Source organism: Elephantulus edwardii, unplaced genomic scaffold (assembly GCF_000299155.1).
Source record: "Elephantulus edwardii isolate Elephantulus edwardi_28Jun2011 unplaced genomic scaffold, EleEdw1.0 scaffold00041, whole genome shotgun sequence".
Lineage (NCBI taxonomy): Eukaryota > Metazoa > Chordata > Mammalia > Macroscelidea > Macroscelididae > Elephantulus > Elephantulus edwardii.
Window position 1 is genome coordinate 6,961,067 of NW_006399791.1, and position 18,968 is coordinate 6,980,034.

Consider the following 18,968-nt stretch of genomic DNA (forward strand, 5'->3'; position numbering starts at 1 on the left):
GTGCCCGCTGCCCGGCGGGGTGGCTGGACCGAGGGGCGGCCTGCTTGTCAGATAGGTGTGACAGCCGACATTTGTCCCATCACGACCTGCCTTCCTACCACCCCTCACGCCCATGGCCATGAGATTGCTGACCCGCAACCAGCAAAGAATGTTGGAATTCTTTCCGACTTTCAGCCCCGCGTGGAAAGTGGTCTTGGGATGTGCCTGGGGGAGGGAGGACGTCAAGTGATGTGACCTATTGAGTGCTGAGGACTGCTGACCAGGTGTGGACACAGCACAGGAGAGGGGCCAGGACATGTCCTGCCTGGTCTCACTTTAAACAGAGTAGCCCCGGTTTGACTGCTTTCCTATAGTGGACTTAACCCATAAGATTTTTATTTTATTTTATTTTTAAATAAAGGGTTTTGTGGCTTTCCAAAAGTTTGAAACCGCTGGCTTGGCACATTTTACCACCAAGGAAACTGAGGCCCAGAGAGAGGAAGTGACTTAGGCCTAAGATCATACAGTAAATGGGTGGTTGAGCAAGGGCTGGAAGTCAGTTTTGCCTGTGACAAGGACCTGGCTGGGTGGCTCTTTGCTGAAAAGAGACAGGATTGAGTTTCTCCAGGGCCGCCCTGGAGTGGCCTGCTCTGTGCCCGTGTCAGCCAGACCCCCAGTGCCTGGGAAGCTGCAGGCAGGGGAGTAGAGGCAACTTGGGAGCTGGCCCTGCTCCGGAGGCTGCCAGACTGGAAAAGAGGGTTCTGCTGGCGAAACAGCCAAGAAGGGCACCCCCAGCTCAGTGGCTGAAGCCCAGAGCCTTGGTCCCGTGTCAGAGTGAGCTGCTGGGTCTGGAAGTTCTTCCAAGCCTCTGGCTCGATTTGAGAGACATAGAGACCCGGAGGGTGAGTCAGAGTCTGTGATGGGGGTGAGGAGAAGCCCATTCATTCATTGTTCTCAGCTCCAGCTCTTTTTTTGGGGGGGGGTGGGTGGAAGGGGGAAGAGTAAGAGAATCCCTTCCTCCGGGATATGCTGAGATGGGACTCTCTGAGTACTTTAGGGCTTTGTCGAAACCATACCCGCCTCTTGTCATGGCTTGGGATGTGAGGCACACAGGACAGAGGGAAGCATGTCCTCTTTTGTGGGGAGCATTGTTGCATTTTTGTCTGAAGTCTCTTTCTGGGTGCAAGGTCATTAACTAGTTGGTTAATTACCTTTAACACTGGGCAGCGGCAGCTCTGTCCTCACAGTGCCAGAAGCAGGGCCAGCCCCAGGCATCCGTTATTTGGGGGCACCAGCAGGGCCCACAGCACTGTCGTCAGGTGGGATTTTGCAGGTTCTCTGGGCCCAAGCAGGAAAAAGAGGCCTTATTCTCACAGAGCTCTGCCTTAGAACCCCACATCCTTTGCTAAATGGGGACCTTGGGGGTCCCTCTACCCCCGAGGTTGGTTCTCCAGCAGCCCAGCCATTGCTTAGGGTGGCTTTCTGGACTCCATCCAAGGCCTCCTGGGGCTGTGGCTCTGGGGCCTGCCCTGTGGACTCTGCCCATTGGGGTGAGGAGGAGCCACACTGTGGAGGCCTCTCACTGTTGTGGAGGCCTCTCACTGTCAGCTGTCAGATTATTTTGGTGTAAACTGAAAATACTCAAGGAACTGTGTGTAGAGTCTCCCCAGCCTGTGAGGTGGGGTATGGCAGTTGGGATGGGAGCATGCTTCAAGTGATGCCATTGTGGCAGAGAGAAGCCCTGGAGAGCAAGGGAGTCAGAGCAAGTCTGGTCTGTCAGCACCCCTGGCTGGGCTAGGGATCTGTCCCTTTATTATGCCACCCAGCATAGAATGGCCTCCTTTGGGGCTGTCCCATAAGGATGGGTACCCAGGACCCTCTGGGCAGGGGCTCTGCTGAACTGTGCTTGGCCTTAGGTTTCAGTAGGATCCCCTTCAGCTTCCCTCCACCCCCAAGGACTGGCCTCTGGCTAACCAGGGGCCTTATGTGGGGACAGTTATGTGGCCCCAGGCAGAGAGGTCCTGCTCTCTGTTTGCTGAAGGAGGAAAAACAACACATAGACTATTGATTCAGCCTCACCTTGGTGCTCCTGGCTCAGCAGCCTGTTTGCCCTGGCTGCCCAGGCTCAAATTACGCAAGGCTGGTGGGCGCGGAGAGAGCATAGGGGTGGCCAGAGGGCCCTCCAGGCCCAGGCATAGCAGAGTCATGTAGCCCCTGTGTTCCCCTGGAAACAGTGGAAGATGAACCTGGGCCCCTGACTTTGCTGCTGGCCACATCAGGGCCACAGATAGAAGCAAACCCACTTTGGGTCCCATATTCACAGGCATAGTCCCAAAGTCCCCATCCCACAGAGCAATCCACCCCATCCTCCCAGGGACTGTGCCAATGACTCCCTATGGCTAGGTTGCCTTTGTTGAACCACAAGACCCTAGTTAATTGTGTAGATATCTCTTGTTTGAGAAGCCATTTTTATAAAATATACCCAGGCTAAAAAAAAAAAAAAATACACCTCACCCCCAGGTAAATTGGAGAGAATATAAAGCACAAAGAAAAACTAACAATTGTTTCTGATTCTCAGCATCCTAAGAGAACCACTGTTACCATTTTAGCCTGTGTCCTTCAGGTTTTGTTTTGTGCTTATGTATACATATACATACTTAATTTTGAGGTTTTTATTTAAATTGGATTGTATACATATAATCCATCCTTTTTTTGCTTTTTTTCATTTACACATTCATTAAGCTGTTGAAATGACTCAAGTTTTGGTACTTTTATCTCAGTTGTACAATTGCAACAGTGTCTGTGTGTGTTGGGAGTGTCTATCTTGGAGCTGGACTAGGGGACTGCATTTCTTTGGAGAAACTCATTTTCGCCCCTCTCTTCTTTTTTTTAATTTTTTTTTTTTAATTTTTGTGTGAGTGTACCATCAAATCAGATCTGACTGGTACAGGAGGAGATTGTCCCTCCTTTTCCCGGCAGAGCATCTGGTGGATTCGAACCGTCTGCCTCTGGGATTGTAGTTGCAGCTCCTTGCCACTAGGCCACCAGAGCTCCCCTCGCCCCTCTCTTCTAAACCCCTTACAGGTCTGCCTTGAGCTGGGAGGGGCTGGGAAAGGTGACTTAAGTGCCTGACAGGGAAGGCTAAGTCTTCTCCCATTCTCTCTCATCTCAGAGCCGGCAGCCTTCATCCTCCCTCCACAGCCCTTCCCATCTCGGCCTCATGCCCCCGCCAACCAGTCCCGGGCCACAGGCAGTGAGCAGACACGAGGGAGCCGAGGCCCTGTGACCAGGCCAAGGAGAAGGGGGCTCTGGGGTCCCGGCCACCTACCCTCCCATGGAGCTGAGGCCCTGTTTGCTATGGGTGGTCGCAGCAGCAGGAGTCTTGGTCCTGCTGGCAGCTGATGCCCATGCTCAGAAGGTTTTCACCAACACGTGGGCCGTGCACATCTCGGGAGGCCAGGATGTGGCCGACACCCTGGCACGCAAGCATGGCTTCCTTAACCTGGGCCAGGTAGGTGTTCTTAGCTGGACCTCCTGGATTAGGCATGAAATATGGCAGGGGCGGGGAACAGTAGGGATAAGGGTTCTAGCCCTTGGAATAGGAGCTACTGGACTTGTTTCTTGGGGCACCAGTGTAGTAGGCACAGTTTGGGAATGGGAACAGTGTCAAACCCACCCTGCCCTAGGCCTTTCAGAGGACCACCAGTATATCCCCTTCAGAGCAAACCATTCCCCACTCCCCCTCAGGCTCCTGCACAGCTCTTCTGGGTCCTGGGCAAGGAGCAGATGCCCCCACTGCTGTGTGCCACCCCTCCCAGCCACTGTCCACCCCCATCCCCGCCTCCCCAAGGACTGACAGATGGAAAGCCCAGTTCCATCTCCCTGCTCTGTTGCAGATCTTCGGGGACTATTACCACTTCTGGCATCGAGGGGTGACAAAGCGGTCCCTGTCGCCTCACCGCCTGCGGCACATCCGGCTGCGGAGGGAGCCTCAAGTGAGTGCAGCCCCAGCCCCCCTGCTGCCTGCCTCATCTCCCGCTTCTCCTCCCACAGCATCATCTCTGCCTCACTCCTCCACAGGTCCAGTGGCTGGAGCAGCAGGTGGCAAAGCGAAGGACCAAAAGAGACGTGTACCTGGAGCCCACAGATCCCAAGTTTTCCCAGCAGTGGTACCTGGTATGGCGCCTCCCTGGGTCCTAGGTCCTGACCCCCAGTGAGTCCATCCAGTCACAGTGGGGTGTCGGTGGGGCCTCTCTCCTGAGCAGCTTCTCCCCAGCCTTTCTGCTAACCCTTTCAGAATTCTTTACATTCTGCAGAGCCCAGACAAGCTGGGATGGGAGGAGGAAGTGGTCTTAAGGTGGGAAGGGGACTCAAGTCACCCCCATCCTCACAACTGATAAGTGTGGGGGTAATGGGGTGCTATCTCTGCAGTCTGGCATTACCCAGCGGGACCTGAATGTGAAGGAGGCCTGGGCGCAGGGCTTTACAGGCCATGGCATCGTGGTGTCCATCCTGGACGATGGCATTGAGAAGAACCACCCGGACTTGGCAGGCAATTATGTAAGGAGGCAGCATTCCTGGGGCAGGGTGTCTGGGGGTTCCCTGCCCTGTCCTGGGGTCAGGCTGCTCACGCCTGTGGCCACATCTTTCCAGGATCCTGGGGCCAGCTTCGATGTCAATGACCAGGACCCTGACCCCCAGCCTCGATACACACAGATGAATGACAACCGGTGAGGAACAGTCAGCCCCTGGCCTTTGTCCCCTCCTCGTCTCGGGGAGGCAGAGCTGAGCTAGGTTAAGACGTGCCCAGCTAAGAGGTTGATCTGTGCCAAGTGGCAGGGGCGGGGTCAGGGAATGGAAAAATGACCAAAGGCTGAATGGAGGGGCGTGCAGGATGGTTGTGGTTAAGGGGGTGCTGGTTTTCCCTCCTCAGGCTGTGTCTGCCATGTTCTGTCACTCCACTAATGCTGTCTCATGGCCCACAGGCATGGCACACGGTGTGCTGGTGAAGTGGCTGCAGTGGCCAACAATGGAGTCTGTGGTGTCGGCGTGGCCTACAATGCCCGCATTGGAGGTGGGTGGTGGTCTTAGCAACCCTGTCAATGGAAGGGACCCTCTGCCACTTTCCAACAGTGAATCCTGACTGCGTGAATATTCCACTTGGATTCTAAGAGCTATCCCCTCAGTACTGAGGACCCCTGAAAGCACAGAGAGGGGTGTTTCTTAGCCTGGAGTTCCCCTGAATCCTCAACACATCCTGAGACCAGACATGACTTGCTCCTTTGAGAACCCACAGACTCGTCCTCATCCAGGCTGTGTGGTTGTGGGAGGAGGGTGTCTGCCTCCAAGTCTCCTCTATAAAGGCTAGAGGCCTGTTGCTAAGTCAGGCAGATGATTGGGAACACCAGGGTCTCCTCCACACACCCGCCTTTGCCTTAGATGTTGCCCTGTGTAAAGGTCCTGTGCTCCGGTGCCATTCTCTACCCTTCTTGGCGTATCTCTTGGGGCTACAGAGCTGGGAGTGCATTAGGGGGTGTCCCCTGGCAGCTGGACCCACGCAGCATTCCTTTCCCTGCCCCCCTCTGTGGCTAGGGGTACGTATGCTGGATGGTGAGGTGACAGATGCAGTGGAGGCACGCTCACTAGGCCTGAACCCCAACCACATCCACATCTACAGCGCCAGCTGGGGCCCTGAGGATGATGGCAAGACCGTGGATGGGCCAGCCCGACTTGCTGAAGAGGCCTTCTTCCGGGGGGTCACCCAGGTGAGGGGCAGGGCATGGGCAGCCGTGGAACCACGCTGGAGCTGCTTCCCACCCTCTGGAGCCTGCCTCTCCTCTCTGTGGTCCTCCTGCTTGGAAGTGTCTGTTTGGCTGTATTTATTCTTTAATTTTAATTGTACACAGAGCATGTTTATTGAAACATTTAGAGATGAGGAGGACAGAAAAAGGGTAGGAAACACAAACCCTTTCCCACGAGGTCACCCTCTGAGGATCTTGTGGGGCTCTGTTGTGTTCTTTGGATGTAGCATGCGCACATGCACAGAGACATACCACACTTCTGCCTGCTCCGCGCAGACTCTTGCAGGGGGCTGAGGGCATACAGTGGGTCCCTAAGGAGCCTAGTCAGTCTCCAGCAGCCCCTTCTGCTGAGGCCTGTTCCTAAGTGACCCCACCTCACTCTGTCCACAGGGCCGAGGGGGCTTGGGCTCCATCTTTGTCTGGGCCTCGGGGAACGGGGGCCGGGAACATGACAGCTGCAACTGTGATGGCTACACCAACAGCATCTACACGCTGTCCATCAGCAGTGCCACACAGTTCGGCAACGTGCCCTGGTACAGCGAGGCCTGCTCGTCCACCCTGGCCACGACCTACAGCAGTGGCAACCAGAACGAGAAGCAAATTGTGAGTCTGCTTCCAGGCAGGAGGGAGGGACATGGACATGGTCGCTGTGGTCTCCACATGTCTGAGTGACCATGCCACTCAGGCGTTGTGGAGTATCAGTGGAAGACTCTCGGGGCGACAGCACTGTGTGTGAAGCCTTAGAGATGTGGAGAAATTCTCCAAAAGCAAATGCCGCTCTTAGCAGTCAGCAGCCTCTGTTTTGATCCTTGTTCCCTGGCAAGCTGCAGGCTACAGGGGCCCTGTTCGTGGCACTTTGACAGGCCAGCAGCTGGAAGCCAAGCATCCTGATTGCCCAGCCATTCCTGGAGCTGGGCCTTCTAGGTGGTGGGGAGGCCAGGCAAGGGGCCTCTCTGGTCCCACCATTCACTTAGGTCCCAACACCATTGTCCACTTGATAGGTGACCACTGACTTGCGGCAGAAGTGCACAGAGTCACACACGGGCACCTCAGCTTCAGCCCCGTTGGCAGCTGGCATCATCGCACTCACCCTGGAGGCAAAGTAAGTGGTGGGAGCTGAGTGGCCGCTCTCTGTCAGGCAGCACCTGGGCTCCAGCTCTGTCCTGGAGGACTGAGTCCTAGCCTGTTCCCCATCTCTGCAGTAAGAACCTCACCTGGCGGGACATGCAGCACCTTGTGGTACAGACCTCAAAGCCAGCCCACCTCAATGCCAATGACTGGGCTACCAACGGTGTGGGCCGGAAAGGTAAGGGCAGAGTGGCCCTGTTGAGGGGCTTAGGGGCAAGCAGGGTCACTGTGCCTCCCCGCTGACCTTGTTTTCCCTGCCCCTGTAGTGAGCCACTCCTATGGCTATGGGCTGTTGGATGCTGGTGCCATGGTGGCCCTGGCCCAGAACTGGACAACAGTGCCCCCCCAGCGGAAGTGCATCATCGAGATCCTCACTGAACCCAAGTGAGAAGTAGACATGGACTGGGAGGGGGTGAGCGAAGCCTGAGGCACACCACGCAGGGAGGTGGGCAGCAGGTGACAGACCATCGTGGTGCTCTCTGCACAGGGACATCGGGAAGCGGCTAGAGGTGCGGAAGACTGTGACCGCGTGCCTTGGGGAGTCCAATTACATCACTCGGCTAGAGCATGTCCAGGCGAGGCTCACCCTGTCCTACAATCGCCGTGGAGACTTGGCCATCCATCTGGTCAGCCCCATGGGCACCCGCTCCACCCTGCTGGCCGCCAGGTGCCTGCCCTGTCCTCACCCTACCTGATCCACCTTCTCCACATAACTTACTCACATCCATTCAACCTCACACCATCTCCCTTAGTTACTCAAACTCCGAGGTAATCAATACCCAGTGGAGAGACAGTTTTACCGTATGTTGTTGTTAGGTGCTGTTGAGTCAAGTCACACAGCAACCCTGTGAACAGCCAGCCTGAACCCTGTCCTATACCATCCTCATCATCTCTGACACACTAAAACCCACTGCATCTCGTTGAAGGTCTTCCTCTCCTTTGCTGACCCTCTTTCCAAGCATGGTGCCCCTTTCTAAGAACAGCTTCTTCTATGGGACCACCTGTATTACGGGGCCTCTCACCAGCCAGGACTGCCCCGAGTGTTACTCTCATGCTTTTCCAGAGTCCCCTGCTTGGAAAATAGATGAAGGCATGCTGTGTTTGGTGAGGGTGTGCAGTCCATGTGTGTGGACATGGTGCCCTGGCCTGGTCTCCACTGGGGCCATGCAGACTGCTAAGTGCCGCCTCCTTCCCTCCAGGCCACACGACTACTCTGCAGACGGGTTTAATGACTGGGCCTTCATGACCACCCACTCCTGGGATGAGAACCCAGCTGGGGAGTGGGTCCTGGAGATTGAAAATACCAGTGAAGCCAATAACTACGGTACTGGGGGCTCTTATGGGGAGGGGAGGAGGAAGGCAGACCAGCTCTCAGCTCTGGAATATGCCAGGCAGGGGCCCTCTAACTCTTGTCTCCCTATTCATGAACAGGGACACTGACCAAGTTCACCCTTGTGCTGCACGGCACAGCCCCTGAGGGTCTCACCGCACCTCCCGAGAGCAGTGGCTGCAAGACTCTCACGTCCAGCCAGGCCTGCGTGGGTCAGTAGTGGGTGCTGGGGTTTGAGGTTTGGGGAGGTGAGGCTGAAGGTTGGAAACAGGGTGCCTCTTCTATAGACTTAACTTTAAGAGAAAGAAGGATCTGAAGGGTTCCCAGAACCCTTGGGGTGACCGTAGTTTTGGGGCTGAGTGCCAAGGATCCTTGGGGACTACACTTGAGGCTGCAGAACCATCGGTCTATCATGGTCCACAGTCCTGGGCCCAAAGTTCTCAGCCCCATGGTGTTGTGACCATGGTCAGCTGAGCTGACCCACAACACCACCTTCCTTCTGCAGTGTGTGAGGAAGGCTTCTCCCTGCACCAGAAGAGCTGTGTCCAGCACTGCCCACCAGGCTTCACACCCCAGGTCCTCAACACACACTATAGCACGGAGAACGATGTGGAGATCATCCGAGCCAGTGTCTGCACCCCCTGCCATGACTCATGTGCCACATGTCAAGGGCTAGCCCCCACAGACTGCCTCAGCTGCCCCGGCCATACCTTCCTGGACCCCGTGCATCAGATGTGCACCAAGCAGGGACAGAGCAGCCGGGAGTCACCACCTCAGCAGCCGCCGCCCCCACTACCGCCCCAGGAGGTGGAGACAGAGCCGAGGCGGGCAGGCCTGCTGCCCTCACACCTGCCCGAGGTGGTGGCTGGTCTCAGTTGCGCCTTCATCGTGCTCATCTTCTTCACCATCTTCCTGGTCCTGCAGCTGCGCTCAGGCTTCAGCTTCCGGGGGGTGAAGGTGTACACAATGGACCGGGGCCTCATCTCCTACAAGGGGCTGCCTCCTGAGGCCTGGCAGGAGGAATGCCCATCTGACTCGGAGGAGGATGAGGGCCGGGGCGAGAGGACTGCCTTTATCAAAGACCAGAGCGCCCTTTGATGAGCGCCACTGCCTGCCCCTCAAGCCGATCCCCTTCTTGGGCACTTTTTAATTCACCAAAGTATTTTTTTATCTTGAGACTGGGATTTGGACCCCAGCTGGGAGGCAGGAGGGGTAGAGACTGCTTCCCAGGCTACCCTTGGGCACACCTGGCTGCCTGGTACGGGGCCCCAGGACTAGCTGGGGGCAGGTCAGGGCCCCACCCCACCATCAGCACCTCTCCACATGGAGAAAGGAATGAAACCTGTGGGGTCAATTTGCAAGGTTCAGGCCCACCGGAGTTCCCTGTGGAGTGAGAGAGGCATCCCTGTCAGGGTTCCTGGCCCAGGCTGCACCTCTTGCCCTTTCCTGTCCCTCTAAAGCAATAATGGTCCCCATCTAGGCAGCCAGGAGGTGAGCCTAGTGGGTATTTGAAAGAGGAGGCCACCTCTCCAAGGGCTTTTGCATCCCAACCCTGTCCCCCTCTGGTGAGCCTCAGGCAGAAGAGGTGGTCATAGGAAGGGACCAAGTGTGTGCTGCCAGGCTGTGTGTGGGTCCATGCCCACCGTGCAACTCGTGCCTGCACACAGCAGGCTGCCAGGCTGAGGTGGGACTGGCCTGGCCGAGGCTGGCACTCTAGCTGAGCCCTGTGCTGGGGTCCTGACCACCTCTCCTCTCCCATCCTCCCTCCACAGGGCCCAAGTCCCTGTTTTCTGAGCCCGGGGCTCCCTGGGCTATTAGCACTCAAAGGCCCGGAGCCCCTGGGTGGGTGGTGGGGAGGGACGGTGGCCCACCCGGCCTCTCCTGCCTCCCACCCGATGCTGCTTTCCCCTGTGGGGATCTCAGGGGCTGTTTGAGGATATATTTTCACTCTGTGATTTCACTTTAAATGCTGATTTTTTTTTTTTTGTACTTTTTATTGGGGGTAGCAGCTGGACCACCCACCTTCCCATACCTACTGCCTCCTTTGGCTGTTTCCCCCAGCTGCCCCAGCTTGAGGTGTGGGGGGGCTGCAGCATGTTGCTGAGGATTTATCTGAGCCCCAAGTCCTGAAGAGGCAGGCAGGCCGGCCGATGGGCGCTAGAATGGGGTTGTGGGGGGAGGCAGGCTGTCATCCATATTTCAAATGGGGCTCATCGTGCCAAGGGCTCGTGGGTCACTGGTTCTCCAAGCCCAGGGGTGGATGGGTGGTGGCACTGAGCCCCCTAACACTGTGCCCTGATGGAAAAATCATTGACCTGGTGTGCCCTCCAAGCCCCCCCTCTTCTGACGTGCCTTTTGCACCCCTCCCATTAGGACAATCAGTCCCCTCCCGCCTGGGAGCCCTCTTTTCTTTTCCCCTCATCCCTCCCAGCACCCAGCCACCTGCCCGGGGTGCCCCCTTTCCCACCCCCATCCTGTGGCCAGCCCGGCTGGTTTTGTAAGATACTGGGTTGGTACACAGTGATTTTTTTTTTCTTGTAATTTAAACAGGCCCAGCATTGTTGGTTCTATTTAATGGACACGAAATAATGTTAGAGGTTTTAAAGTGATTAAATGTGCAGACTATGCAAACCATACCTGGCCTCCTGTGTGGTGATACACTTCTTCCCGGGACTGACGACTCCATCCTGGCTGGGGAGGAGCAGGGGTGTGTGAGCTAGTCAGATGGATGCCCATGTGGTATCCTGCCTGCCCTTGGTGGGCTCAAGACAGGAAACTCAGGCCTTCCCCTCCCCCAGGCGGCTGCAGAGCCTCCTGCAGGAGCAGATGAGAGAAGAGTGGATGGAAATGGCAGCAGGCCTGCAAGTGGAAGGGGTGGGACAAGTGGTCCCCTGTTAGGTCCTCCTCTTAGGAGCTAAGCAGTCTACTGGACTTCCTCGTCCCCAGTCAGGTAGTGAAGGACATGACCCTGCCCAGGGTCCAGAGGCCCTGTTACTCTATGAGCTGGAGTGACCAGGCCACCAACTGTAGAGTTGGGTGGGTCCTTGGCTGGGCAGGCTGCCCTCAATACTTCCTGATCCCTGGTGGGGTGAAGGACAAACCTCTGCCCAGGGGCCGCTTATTGCCTGGGTTGAAGTGACCTGGCCACCAGCTGAAGGACTGAGGCCTTGGCTGGGGCAGGCTACCTCTGTGGGGTTTTACAGCCAAGATAGCTTTTTCTGGAGAGAGCAAAGTCCCTGGTGGGCTCAGCAGCTGGAGGGTCTCTGCTTTTGCAGAAAATCCCACACCCCTGCTTCCCAGTCCTGCTGCTTGTCTGCACCAGGCCCCTGCCAGGGGGTAGGTGGTGGGGATGGTGGCACCAAGGCCTGTGCTGGAGAAGCAGAGCTCTCCTGGGAATACCTACTTGGAATTTTTATTCAAAGAGTAGCTGGCGCCAGAGCTGTCCTTAGGGAATCCAGTGGGGTGGGGAAGGCCCAGACCAGGCTTCCCCCTTCCTCTTCTGCAGCGCTGCAGCCTGGTGCTGCCTCCTGTCCCTGCTGTCCCTACTGCCCCTGCCTGAGAGCTCTGGGGGGCGCAACGCCCACCTGAAGCCTTGCTGCCTGCCTGGCCATACCAGCCCTCCCTGCCCTGCACCCCCAGGCCCTCTGCGCGCCCCGGCAGGCTGCTCTCCCGCGCGCGTGGCCATTCTTTGGCGGCCCCCTCCTCCCTTCCGTTTCCGCGGCCCCATGGACAGGCCGGAGGCTGCGGCGGGCGCTGGGCAGGGGAGCTGCTCCCGCCCGCCCCTTCCCCTCGGCGGGCCCGCCCCGGGGCCCCGGCCAACTGAAACCGCGGGAGGAGGAAGCGCGGAAATCAGGAACTGGCCGGGGGTCGGTGCAGGCCGAGTCTGTCTGTGGCGGCCCCGGGAGCAGCTGCCTGCGCAGGTGACTCCGGCCTGGCAGCCCGGGAGGGGGGCGGAAGGTGAGGAGCCAGAAGCCGAGTGGTGTCCCCAGGACCTGGCCGGGAACCAGGGGTAAGGGGTCGCGGAAGAGCAAGGCCTCCTCCAGGGCTAGGACCCTGAGCTCGGGGCACAGGCTGGACCCTCTCAAGGGCCAGGCACATGTGCCGCCGTAAAGGGTGCAGGGTGGAAAGGGCCCAGGGAGGGAGGCTTCCGGTTGGTTCCTGGCCCAGGACTGGGAAGGGGGACCCTGGCACCTTGACCAACTGAGTCAGTGGAGATGCTCTGAGAAGGCTAATCCCAGCCTGGGCCACTGCTTGCACCAGTGGCTGCACAACAGGACTTCTGGCCTGCCTGTATCCTTCCTGGTAGACAACTCTGCCCCATCGTCCACCTCCAGATGTTGTGCTCTTACCCTCTCCACTGATGGCCTTTTCTCTGTCCCCAGCACACCATCATGGGCTTCTCTTCGGAGCTGTGCAGCCCCCAGGGCCACGGGGCAGTACAGAAGCTACAGGAGGCTGAGCTGCGGCTATTGGAGGGCATGCGGAAGTGGATGGCCCAGCGGGTCAAGAGTGACAGGGAATATGCAGGGCTCCTGCACCACATGTCCTTGCAGGACAGTGGGGCCCAGAGCCGGGGCGTGGGCCTGGACAGCCTTGTCAGCCAGGTGGGGTTTATGGGACCCAAAGTCTGCTCAACCTCCTCTCACCTTCCACCTTGGAATTCACTTCTATGTCCTGCCCTCTCCTGGGGGGGAAGGGTGGGATTGAAGACTTGGTGCCATTGTCCCGCACTCCCTGCCTTTCCTGTTAAATGCTGTAGTCCTGGGCAGAGATCACCAGCCAGACCGAGAGCCTGAGCCGGTTGCTGAGGCAGCATGCAGAGGATTTGAACTCTGGGCCTCTGAGCAAGCTGAGCTTGTTGATCCGGGAGCGGCAGCAAATGCGCAAAACCTACAGTGAGCAGTGGCAGCAGCTACAGCAGGAGCTTACCAAGGTGTGTGGGCAGTGCTGGGCATTTCCTTGGCTGGGTCTATCCTCCTTGAGCCTAAAAGGGTAGGTTTTACACAAGAGCGCCTGGATTCAGTGGGGAAGTGAAAGTCCTTGACCACAGGCCCAGCCGACCTGCTACAGCTTCCTGCCCTTCTCCCTTGTCTTGGGACTTCGACTGGCCTGCAATGGGCCTTTCCTGAGTTTTCTGGGCTCTCTATTGTGTTCATGGCAAGGAGCTAGGAGTATAAGGATGAGCTTTAAACCAAGGAGGAATGGTGTTGTTCCTCCTTCCACACCACCCACCCCATCTGGCTGTGGGGTGTGAGGACAGGAATAAAGGCCGAGCAGTCTGCCTTTAAGAAGTCCACTTCCTCCCCTTCAGCACCTCCTCAGACCTCCTCCCGAGGCCAGGCCGAAGAGCAACCACACTGCAGCAATGTTGACCCTAGACACAACAATCGAGGACTCAGGTTCTGGCCAATGCCTACTTAGATTTGCATCTAAGGTCTGGTTTGCATAGTCTACACATTTTATCACTGTGTGGAATTTCTCATTTCAAGCAAAAAAAAAAAAAGAGACACAGCTCCTCAATCTAGAACCTTTGTAGTTTGGAATTGATCATTTATCTGGGTGCTCCAAATTTTAAAACTCAGTGCTGTTGAGTTAGACCAACTCATACCTAACCCTTCATTGGCTTTAAGTCATGTGAGAAGAGGTTTGCTCATCTTTTTCCTGCAGAGCTGCTGGTGGATTCAGATCGCCAGAGAAGAGCAGCCCCTGGATCAGCAGGATAGTTCTTTACTGACTGTGCTGCCAGTCCTCCCTCTGGGTGCTCCTGTGCCCCATTTACTGTGCTGGTCAGACTGCAGCACCCATCCCGTCCACCAGCTCATAACCCGGCCTTGCCATGGACCCACAGCGGCCCCTAGTGGCCATCCTGACCCAACACCTCTCATGGCTCATCATTTAAATCAAGACATTCTTGTTCTGTAGATAAAATTTTACTGCAATACAACCATGTCTGTTTGTCTTCACGTCTGTAGCTTCTGTAGAATTAAAGTGGAAGAACTGAGTAATAGTAATATAGAAGAATGTATGGCTTACCAAGGTAATTTCTGTCCCCTTTAAAAAAAGCTAGACCCCGGATCTACCTAATTTGCTGTTAATGAGGAAACCAAGATTTAGAGGAGAGACGTGGAGTTTTTCCGGAGTACCCAAGTGCATGAACAGAGAAATTAGCGTGAAGACCTTGGTCTCAAGCTGTTGTTCCTGTCATCAGGAACATAATTTGAAAAAAAAAATTTAAAATGCATGGTCTCTTGTTTGGGGGTGCTGGGAAGTAAAGTACTATGAATTTTTAAATAGCAACAGCAGAACATTAAACCAGTGATAAACTGAAATGATTTATCATCAAATTGCTTCCAACTCATGGTGACCCCGTGTGTGTCAGAAGAGAACTGCACACCATATAGTTTTCAATGACTGATCCTTCAGAAGTAGATCATCAGGCCTTTCCCCCAAAGAGCCCTTAAGTAAACCACCAGCCTTTGAGTTAGTAGCCAGGGGCTTATTGTTATCCAGGGTCCCTAGGCCAATCATAGAGCCCTTAAAAGTGTGCAGCTATGTGATTGCACAGGTTACATGTCCACACTCAGGTCAAGGTCAAGGCAGGACAGTTGTAACCTGCCTAGTCTGTCCCTCAGCTCCTCCTCTTCAGTTGCCTGTGTCAGTCCAGCTCCCCAGACCCTAACTATCTCGGTGGTCCCCAGCTGGGCCCTCCCGGGGGGCCAGCTCAGATATGCTGCCTCCCTGGCCTACAGGACCTTTGTGGGCCTTTACAAAGGACAGGAATCTGCTATGTCCTGGGAGTCCACTTCCTCATGCTGACCTCCTATTTCCCCCAGACCCACAGCCAGGACATTGAGAAGTTGAAGAGCCAGTATCGAGCCCTGGCACGGGATAGCGCCCAGGCCAGGCGCAAGTACCAGGAGGCCAGCAAAGGTTTGTGGCTTCCCCTACCAGCAGGACCCACTAAAATCTGAAGCCATGCCTGACCTGCTCGTGGGTGCCCAGGGAAGGGGGCTGCCTAGGCCAATGTGCTGTCACACATCCCCCCACACCTCGCAGACAAGGACCGTGACAAGGCCAAGGACAAGTACGTGCGCAGCCTGTGGAAGCTGTTTGCTCACCATAACCGCTATGTGCTGGGCGTGCGGGCTGCACAATTGCACCATCAGCACCACCACCAGCTCATGCTGCCCAACCTGCTGCAGTCGCTGCAGGACCTGCACCAGGAGATGGCCTGCATCCTGTAAGTGCACAGCCCCACCACGTCCATAACTGCCCTCCCTCCCTCCCTGCCTGAAGCAGGAGCCAGGAAATCCAGGCCTGCCCCAGGAGTGGTCACGTTATCATGTGAGAACTTGGAGCAGAGAATTCCTGAGATGTAGCTTTTAAGCATCTCCAGAATGGGCATCCTTCCCTCTGCTTGTTTCTGTTCTGAGCCTAGGGCCTGATGTCAGTCCATAGCCATGTTTGAGGAGGGGTGGGGGAGAGAAGGGTAAGTGGGTGAGCAAGGCTGGCACTGGGGACAGCTTAGGCAGGCCACCCACTTGAGGAGCACGTGGAGTGGTGGCCAGAACCTGTACATTTTACTCCTCGCTGCATTACCCCTAGGCTCGTCGTGGGGTTCGGTTGCACGTGCTGTAATGAGCATGATTCTAGGCTCCACGAAAGAGCACTGAACAAAAATTAAAAATATTCGAAGGGATCTTTCTTTTTAGTGAAGAGAAAAAGCATACACAATTAATTAGTAAGCTAGAAACCAAGGTAGAAGTAGTGAGAGAGAAACAAAGAAACAGTACTTGGTGGGGGTGGGGGGAGAAACAGGACTTGGGAGTGCTGAGGGGTGGGATGGGGGCTGTTTAACTGGGGTGGTCTCAGAAAATCTCTTTGAGAAGATTATGTCCAATACATACCTGAGGGAGGTGGGAAGTAGCCATAGGAGTACTGAGGGGAAAGGCCCTTCCACAAAGAGGGAACTGCAAGTGCACGGGCTGTGAGGTGGTGAGGGGAGCAGGTCAGGCAGGCTGAAGGAGGCCAGGCGTGGAACTGCTGAGGGTGGAGGGCCCACCAGGCCTTTATGAACACTTTTGGGGTGAACTAAAAGAGTCATATGGCACAAGAATCACTCTGGCTGTTGTACTGAAAAGAGCCGTCAGAGGGCAAGGACAGAGATGTTGAGCCAGTAGCATTGTATACAGATTGGAAATGAAGTATGAGGGGCACCAGGGGTAATGAAGTCCCTGTGAACTTACAAGGAGAAGACTGTTGGAATGAGGTTTGCATTAACTAGACGAGTATGTAAAGGACCCTGATGGCATAGTACATAATGCACCAGGCTACTAATCAAAAGGTCAGCAGTTCAAAGCCACCAGCCACTGAAAGATGGGCCGACTCCTCTGATTAAAGATTTACAGTGTCAGAAACCCGACTGAGGATCAACTGAATCTGAATTGACTCAGTGGCAGTGTGTGAGGTATGAAGAGTATGTGTCAGAGATATCCTGGGAGATACCTCATGTAAGTAATTGGACTCGTGAAGCTGGAGCTCAGGCGAGGGGCCAGCTCTACGTCAGTGATATGTAGTCCTCAGGCAGGCTGCCCAGGGCATGGATGAGCACTTCCTGTTCCCCAGACACCCGGCACACATCATCTCATGGATTCTTATGAGCACTCCATGAGGCTGGAATTCTCATTTCCGTCGTTCATATCAGAAAACTGAAGACTAAGGGGGAGGTGAAGTAATTTGTCTAGTCATCTGTCTAGAATGTGGTGAGGCTGGGAGGTCAACCCCGGGGTGACTCAAAACCAGTGTTGTCAGCCGTGAGCTGCCCAGTCTGGTACCCTCTGACCCGAGGTCCCATTGTGGGGTGGGGGCAGGAAGGAGATCTTGCAGGAATACCTGGAGATCAGCAGCCTGGTCCAGGACGAGGTGGTGGTCATTCACCAGGAGATGGCAGCGGCAGCGGCCCGCATCCAGCCAGAGGCCGAGTACCAGAGCTTCTTGCGACAGTATGGGTAAGCAAGCCTCTCCTGGCGCCTGCGGGGCACCAGGGCTGCTGGCCTGTTGATTGACTGAGCACTGGCCCCTTACAGGTCCGCACCTGATGTCCCACCCTGCGTCACATTTGATGAGTCCCTGCTTGAGGAGGGTGAGCCGCTGGAGCCTGGAGAGCTGCAGCTAAACGAACTGACTGTGGAGAGCGTGCAGCACACGTGCGTGGGGGGCTGTTGGCTGGACTGGACTGGGCTCCGTGAAGAGGGCAGCTGAGCCTGCCAGACGCCCGTGGGGATACACCTGGGGACCTCAGCTCTAATGCTGCCCTCCCCCTGGGTGCAGGATGACTGCAGTGACTGATGAGTTGGCTACAGCCACCGAGACGGTGATTAGCCGGCAGGAGGTGGTCACTCAGCTGCAGCGGGAGCTCTGGAATGAGGAACAGAGCACCCACCCACGGGAGCGGTGAGTGGGCTCCACCAGGGCGCTTTGGCTTCCTTCTGCCCCACTGCTGGCGCCCCCTGCAGGCTGAGCCCATTTCTCCCCCACTGTCTCACTCACCCCTTGTCTGCAGGGTGCAGCTGCTGGGCAAAAAGCAGGCACTGCAGGAGGCCCTGCAGGAGCTACAGCTCGCTACATGCAGCCAGGCCAAGCTGCAGGCACAACAGGAGCTGCTACAGGCCAAGCTGGAGCAACTGGGCCCTGGAGAGCCCCCGCCCGTGCCCCTTCTGCAAGACGACCGCCACTCCACGTCTTCCTCGGTGAGCTGCCCTCTCGTGCCCACTGCTGCCAGCACGCCCACTTGCCCGGGCTGCGCTCCTCATTTTCGCCCTCCCCCTCCCCAAGCCTGGCCATCCGCTGACGTCTGTCCCTGGCCCCAGGAGCAGGAGCGAGAGGGGGGAAGGACGCCCACCCTGGAGATGCTTAAGAGCCACATCACAGGAATCTTCCGTCCCAAGTTCTCGGTGAGTGGAGCCCAGCCTGGGCCTGTACCTCTGCACATCCTACAGGCAGAGAGATCCCCCTGAGAGTCCCCCTATAGCATTTGGGGTTTAGACACTGGGGGTGTTCCCCAAGAGATAGCTCTGCCAGTTTGCCTTCATTGGGAAGTCCCTTACCTGGAATTCCAGGCTGCACTGAGCACCACCTTCCAAAAGCCTCGATTTCCCTGGGTCTCTCTCTTCTTGCTCTGGGAGAGAGCAGAGCCTGGTAGCTGATGGAAAAGTTCTAATTTGGGGTCTTCCAGGTTGGACTTTCCATCTCCACTCTGACACAGAGTGAGCCCGGGCAAGTCTGTGCCCACCCCAGGGCAAGCATTGCCATCTACATGTGTGTGAGGATGGGGGAGCACAGGGTGGATAGTCGATGGCCTCATTGACACACTGGCTGAGTGACCACCCTGTACCCCTTGCCCAGCTGCCCCCACCACTGCAGCTCATCCCAGAGGTGCAGAAACCCCTGCACGAGCAGCTGTGGTACCACGGGGCCATCCCGAGGGCCGAGGTGGCAGAGCTGCTGATGCAGTCTGGGGACTTCCTGGTACGGGAGAGCCAGGGCAAGCAGGAATATGTGCTGTCAGTGCTGTGGGAAGAGCAGCCCCGGCACTTCATCATCCAGTCAGCTGATGTGAGTGTTCCTCCTCCCCATCCCTCCTCTCCTCCCTGTCCCGCCTCCTTCTCCTCATCCTTCCTCTCCTCCCCATCCCTCCTCCTCATCCTTCCTCTCCTCCCCATCCCTCCTCC

At 56.4% G+C, this 18,968-nt stretch overlaps 2 protein-coding genes across 5 annotated transcripts in view; both read left to right on the forward strand.

Annotated features, from left to right (window-relative positions):
- Positions 1–10,872, forward strand: part of FURIN (furin (paired basic amino acid cleaving enzyme)) — an 11,618-nt gene extending 746 nt beyond the window's left edge. The window contains exons 2-16 of the mRNA XM_006885153.1: positions 3,152–3,490; positions 3,876–3,974; positions 4,060–4,155; positions 4,411–4,539; positions 4,633–4,709; positions 4,965–5,053; positions 5,572–5,744; positions 6,171–6,383; positions 6,782–6,882; positions 6,983–7,086; positions 7,175–7,292; positions 7,396–7,575; positions 8,108–8,232; positions 8,340–8,450; positions 8,744–10,872. Coding sequence (XP_006885215.1) covers positions 3,314–3,490; positions 3,876–3,974; positions 4,060–4,155; positions 4,411–4,539; positions 4,633–4,709; positions 4,965–5,053; positions 5,572–5,744; positions 6,171–6,383; positions 6,782–6,882; positions 6,983–7,086; positions 7,175–7,292; positions 7,396–7,575; positions 8,108–8,232; positions 8,340–8,450; positions 8,744–9,336 — 2,385 coding nt within the window. The 5' untranslated portion in view covers positions 3,152–3,313 and the 3' untranslated portion in view covers positions 9,337–10,872. The remainder of the gene's footprint in view (positions 1–3,151; positions 3,491–3,875; positions 3,975–4,059; positions 4,156–4,410; positions 4,540–4,632; positions 4,710–4,964; positions 5,054–5,571; positions 5,745–6,170; positions 6,384–6,781; positions 6,883–6,982; positions 7,087–7,174; positions 7,293–7,395; positions 7,576–8,107; positions 8,233–8,339; positions 8,451–8,743) is intronic.
- A 1,757-nt stretch (positions 10,873–12,629) lies between these two features.
- Positions 12,630–18,968, forward strand: part of FES (feline sarcoma oncogene) — a 12,912-nt gene continuing 6,573 nt past the window's right edge. The window contains exons 1-10 of one of the 4 annotated variants that reach the window (XM_006885154.1): positions 12,630–12,842; positions 12,998–13,171; positions 15,072–15,168; positions 15,295–15,478; positions 17,109–17,246; positions 17,325–17,444; positions 17,569–17,691; positions 17,801–17,987; positions 18,108–18,191; positions 18,643–18,852. In XM_006885154.1, the coding sequence (XP_006885216.1) occupies positions 12,630–12,842; positions 12,998–13,171; positions 15,072–15,168; positions 15,295–15,478; positions 17,109–17,246; positions 17,325–17,444; positions 17,569–17,691; positions 17,801–17,987; positions 18,108–18,191; positions 18,643–18,852 (1,530 nt within the window). The remainder of the gene's footprint in view (positions 12,843–12,997; positions 13,172–15,071; positions 15,169–15,294; positions 15,479–17,108; positions 17,247–17,324; positions 17,445–17,568; positions 17,692–17,800; positions 17,988–18,107; positions 18,192–18,642; positions 18,853–18,968) is intronic. The other 3 variants (XM_006885156.1, XM_006885155.1, XM_006885157.1) reach the window with 3 other exon arrangements.